The 6,052-nt window shown below is 41.5% G+C and overlaps 1 protein-coding gene across 1 annotated transcript; it reads left to right on the top strand.

The window, feature by feature from the left end:
• The first annotated feature begins 724 nt into the window (after window positions 1–724).
• On the top strand, window positions 725–4,413 carry LOC140227872 (uncharacterized). The gene is made up of 4 exons (XM_072308259.1): window positions 725–1,070; window positions 1,543–1,665; window positions 1,933–2,066; window positions 4,138–4,413. The coding sequence occupies exons 1-4, from the start codon at window positions 725–727 to the stop codon at window positions 4,411–4,413; spliced, it is 879 nt and encodes a 292-aa protein (XP_072164360.1).
• The last annotated feature ends 1,639 nt before the right edge of the window (window positions 4,414–6,052 follow it).

Here is a 6,052-nt window from a genome sequence, read left to right as displayed (position 1 = left end):
CAAATTTAACTCTTTATGTGCCATGGTGGAAACCCCCTGTGTGCCACGTTATTCTGAGACACGAAGGTAGTCATGCTTTGAGAAAGAATTCTGTTTTTCCGATTTTTATACTTCTACAAATTTCTGTTAATAATAGTAGGCAAAGTCAAAGAGGAATGCCAAGCTTTGTTACGATATAAATTGTATGACGAATCTATTTTCAATTCTTCTTTTGAATGACCAGTTTCTACATTACTGTAAAGGCATGACTTTTGCACATAAAACCGTGACAGGAACTTAGAATGTACAGGCAAATCTAGTTGGGAACATCGCTTGATAGTCGACCACCACATATAATGCAAGTCGTATATGAGAGGAACAATTAAGCACGAGAAACGCTTTCATTGTGCCGCGGGGTTAGCAGTAATTAGCGGTTTATCGATCGGTCTTGGCGGCTTTGTTTGTTGAGCAGAATATGCGAAGTTGGCATGCCGTCGACTGAGCCGGACGTGCGAACGTGGCACATAAAGAGTTAATAATTTTGGTATCATTGTTTTATGCGGAAGATGCTCTTTCAAAACATATATCACGTTTAAAACGCAAGGTACTGAAAATCCACCGTTCCGCTTTTTTTGGGACACCCGGTATAGTATAGATGTCACATAATTAATATACAGTATAACGATTTTTTTTTTTTTTTGGTATAAACTGCGTGCCATCTTAAGAATTTCTTGTTTCCCTAGCAATGGCATCAAGTCATATAATCGAAGAATGCGTCAGTAAGAGTCAGTCCAGTCAAAACCGATGTACGTACCAAACTCCGTCCAACGCTACTTCTATAATACTTACCTGTGTCGTGAGTGGATTCAAGCCTGACATTTTTATGATATGGACTGATGAGTCTGGAGAGAGACTACAATCCATGGCTTCGCTACAGACAACACTCTCTGACGACACGTACGAGAGGCTCGAGAAAATCAATGTTTCTGTCAGCGAAACTGAACATACCTTCGCGTGCATAGCCACCGGTGACTCGGTGAATGGCAGGTCGATCAAAGAAATCACTCTTCTGCCTACAAGTATAATATCAGGTTTGTGAAAAGCTGTCAAGTTTGTAGTTGTGCATTGTAACGAGTCATAATTATGTTGATATTTTGGCCTCACTACCAGAAAATATGCACAACGAACAAACAAACAAACAGACAGATAAGACTACTTCAACATGTTGTTTTGAATCTGATTTGTCAAGGGGAATTCTAATATGAGTTGGCAGTTTTGAGTAATGTACTTAATGCTTACCACACATCCATATATCAAAGTCGATTTTTTCCTATTAAAAAGTCATGTTCAGAAAACTGTTAATGAATTTCACTGAGTTAAGACAATGGTCATGCAGTAACATTGTACTTTTGTATAGAACGTTTAACCCGTGTAGTCAACTACGTTTGTGGCACTACACAAAATGTGATGATGCTGTAAAATTATTGACACACTGTTTTACGCCTTCTTAACTCACGTAATGATTGAATAACGCGATTTTGCTGTGTCTTAATCAAATTTCAGAAAATCTTGATAATGTTGGACTCATCGTTGGACTAGTCATTGGTGTACCAGCTGCCGTAACCATCTTGTTTCTCCTTATTCGAATGTTTCGACAAAAACGCGATGAGGACTACGTACCGCAAGGTGTCGTGCTATGTTTCTATAATTATTCATTCGATTTTTATTGCTTTTTTTTTCTTAAAACAAGCGGAATTGAATGGCCTAGGAAGTTTGTAGCATTCTCGGCCCTTCGCATAGTCGTATTTGCACTACGGACATTATGTTACTCAACCACTTCTGCCATGTCTGCGTTATAATCCATGGACAATCTCTGCAATAATTTTAAAAGAAAAATGCGGACATATGCTTTACAGTAATATGATTTGTACAATCGCTATTCCTGCTGTCCAGTTTCACAGGAATCACTATCGACCGTGGACACAATCATTGATAGTGAAGATGATAGCAGAAACTGGTACTCCATGAAATTGGCGGACTTCAAACTGTGTTGCAGACGACTTAAAGACGTGTCCACACGATCCTACGTAAGTATTGGACATCACTTCACATAGAGGCAAGATGTTTATTAGTTAATTTTACCATGAACGTTGTGTGCCTGTCGGTGATACTGAAAGGAAAAACAAAAAATGATTTTGAATCGTGAGTAAAAGCGCCGAGTCAAAACAATGTGGATTTAGTTAAAGCAGAAACATTAGTAGAACACATCAGTGAAAGTTTGAGGAAAATCGTACAATCGATGCAAAAGTTATGGATTTTAAAGTTTTGGTGCTGGAACCGCTGGACAACTATATAAAGAAAATATGAAGGGAACCCCTCATAAAATCATTTTCATGAAAATTACACATTCTATCAACTTGATACTGACTTATGTTAAGGATGTTGATTATTCACCTACTTTCTGAAGGCGATTAGTCAAGTGCTCTTTCATTATACTAAAAAGTTGGACTTATGTTTAATAGTATTTATGTTTTCTTTGTAATCAGTTGTATAAACATGATGTCATGAACTTAATTAGTCTCCTCATCCAGGGATCTAACACCAAAGTTTTAAATACTGATATTCATAACTTTTGCATCGATTGTCTAATTTTCCTCAAACTTTCACTGATGTGTTCTACTAATGTTGCTGCTTTCACTCGATCCACATTTCTCATTTGGTTTTGGTTTGCTTTTGGTTCGTCAGCAGCTGTGCATGAGAGCATGATTCATATGTCATTTGTTATTTCGCCAATGCCTCTATTGTGAAATCACAGTGACTAAAATAGCAATAAACCTCACTTGCACATCATTGATCGTGATTTCAGAAATTGCAGACATTTATCAAAGGGTAATTTATAACACTCCAATTCTGCGTTCTTTTTTGAAGATGAGGGAAGTGAGGAAGTTTTCATGTACATCGTGTGAAATCATAACTGAAATGATTAATAGCGAGAATGGATTAATCGCAGGTATTCGTTATATTGTTTGGTTAATGATCTCACTAGGATCACTATGAAAATAGACATGAATGTTTAACATTATAATTGTTATTATCATTTTATTGATGTTTACCTCATTCCTGTTATTATCCTTTCCAATAGCAGCAGTAATGGTAGTTATAATGACACCGAATACAGATTTAAAGTTTCAGATCATCGCCAGCGCTAGTTACACGAGCAACCAGCGCCGAACATGATATTGCCCACTTTAATACTGTTTTGTATCAAACATGCTCCGTTATTGAATTTCACATTCCACAATTTGTCTGTAATTTCGCAATCAACATATTCAGTACAACATAATCTGATCAATTCTTTGAAGACGCAGTTTCATTATCAAAGCTGTTCATCTTTTCTCTTTCAGTCGAGAACACCTTTCTGTGTGTACGCTTTCTACCGATTCGCACTGGCCGCCTGCACTTTCTGTCTTTGGCTATTTTTTGAAGTACTGCCAGTGGTGGTACTGGGGCCGAAGTTGATCATTTACTACGGTTTTTGGACATCTACTTCTGCCACATGCTATTTTTTCCTCGCCTTTTTAAATGTTGTGATGGACTTCATAAGGAGCAACACGATGGTAGCACATAAAGGTACTGTGTTGTATAATGGAAGTGGAAATGGGAAGGGGGAGGAGAAGGCTAACGTGAAGGCCAACGACAGGATCCGAAAAGCCAGTTAACAGAGTCTGACTAATTCCACTGTTTGGTTTCTTTTATAAAGGGTATCCATGGAAGGTTGAATACTTGTTTGGCAGTTTTCTGAGGATTTTTACACGTCGAAAGTTTTATCTCAACCATTGTCAACTGATATCACAAAGATAGTTTTTAGCAATGTGGTGACGATTTATGGAATTATAACATTTTGGTGAGCTCATCATATTAATGTCATGGTGCTTTGGAGGATGAACACACAAACACACACACTCGAACACATAAATTGTGGTTTCAATAAACAAACAACCTCATGCTTTTGAACCGTTTCTGTAATGATCTATTACAACACTACTGGGAATGAACAAACTGAAATGAAACGATACTAGATTTTTACTTTTTTATAGCACCTTAGATCATGCGTTTGAACCTTTTCTGCAATTCCGCTCTGCTTTCCCGTGTTAACAGACCTTCCCCACGCACGCCTGGGTGTTCGCCGGCGAAGATTCGCCCGTGTTTACATTCCACAGTTGCCATAAACCATGGGTTGAACGCCGAGTGCCCGTTTTAACAGACGTTGCTCGAAAACCTTCTGGGGACGTAATCATAACCTTCAGGCGTCCCTGCTGCCAGATTGCTGATACGCGCACGTATGGAGTACTACCGGTAGTAATGCGTAACCACACATCTACGGGACAGCTGCAGCGCTGGTCACCAGCCCAGTCGGTAGAGCTGGTCACATGACTCCTCACAAGAAGCCGCCAGTGTCTTAACAGACACCTTACCGGGGTAACCTCCGGCGGTTCGCTGGAGGCTACTCCACTACCCCGCCTTAACAGGTCACAAAACGCAGGGTAGCCTCGGGTGAAGAATCTTCCACTGGGAAGATTGTGCCTGTTAAGACGCAAAACAGTGGACAGGCTCGGGGTAGCCGCGGGGTAGCCTCGGGAGCAGTCTTAAAAACGCAGGGTAGCCTCGGGGTAGCCTCGGGTGAAGAATTTCCCCCTGTGTCTGTTAAGACGCAACACAGTGGACAGCCTCGTGGTAGCCGCGGGGTAGCCTTGGTGTGACCTCGGGCGAAACCTTATCCTTCGATCGACCAGGGTAGACGCGGGGTAGCCTTGGAGGCTACCTGGCGATGGTATCTGTTAAGACGGTCGCGGGGTGAATCTTCCCCCGTGGCGTCACGTAACCAGCGCTAAGTCAGGTGACCAGCACTGCGCCACACAAATCCACGAACTCTTACTATGTATCAGCACGACCAGACGGTACGCCGTGCGAACACGGCGACTTCTGCACAGCGCGTATTGGGCCTGTGTGTACTCGAAACGTACTAGCAATAGGTAAAAATCCCGCTTTGTTCAAAAGTATTTTTAAAGTATATATCAGATAACACTGGCAGCGATATGAGCGATAGCTGAAGAGAGTGAAATTTTGTTGGAGGTAATTCAAAAATGAAAACATTCAAGGATCCAAAGTGTGAAATGCTTTTGTAGCACCTATATGTATACAGTCGTAACACTCCTCGAGTTCTGCGGGTTAAACAGTATGGTAAAAGACGTGCTCTGATTAAACATGTGATTGATTTCATGACTTCTTCTTTCTTTACTTCTTTTTGAAAGATCCATATGAAAAGAGAAAAGAAAGGAGCTTTCGCAGTTAACATATTTGAAGGAAGAACAGTTGATATAATATATATTGAAACGCCTCGGTAGATGCTAGTTCCCACATGCCTGTATCAGTAGTACACACTTGCACAATAGTACGCAACCACAGGCTAGTGCAATGACAATGATGTGCATGTGAAATGCTTTGTTTTCAGCGTACCTGTAATGTGATTGGCCAAGGAGAGCGTATCCTCCCCGGAGAAGGTTTCCGAGCAATGCCTATCAAAACGGGGCGCTTTGGCGGTTAACCTGTGTGTTATGGAATTTGTGGAATGTAATCTTCGCCAGCGAACACCCGGGCGCGCCGGCAGAAGGTCTGTTATTAAAGTCGGGGCTATTGAGGATTTGATACGTATCTTCCCCGGGGAAGGTCTTCGAGCAAAGCCTCTTAAAACGGGGCACTCTGTGTTTCATGGAATCTGTGGAATGTATATCTTCGCCGGGTGCACCCGGGCGCACCCGGGCGCGCCCGGGGAGAAGGTCTGTAAAGACGGGGCTCACGTCTACCCTGGTCTATCGCAGGGTGATATTTCGCAGGAGGCTTTCCATTGTCTTGCGTCTTAACTGACACAATCTTGTCCGGGGAACAATCTTCGCTGGAGACTACCCCAAGGCTACCCTGCTTTTGTGGCCTATTAAGACGAAGCTTTACACACCTATGAGCTGTCTTTACTTAGGTTCCAGTAGGGAAGTTTCATATGGGTGTAACGTTTACA

This window comes from Diadema setosum, chromosome 4 (genome assembly GCF_964275005.1).
Source record: "Diadema setosum chromosome 4, eeDiaSeto1, whole genome shotgun sequence".
NCBI lineage: Eukaryota > Metazoa > Echinodermata > Echinoidea > Diadematoida > Diadematidae > Diadema > Diadema setosum.
The sequence above is the reverse complement of the archived record's forward strand: the minus strand, read 5'-3'. Positions and strand labels throughout refer to the sequence as shown.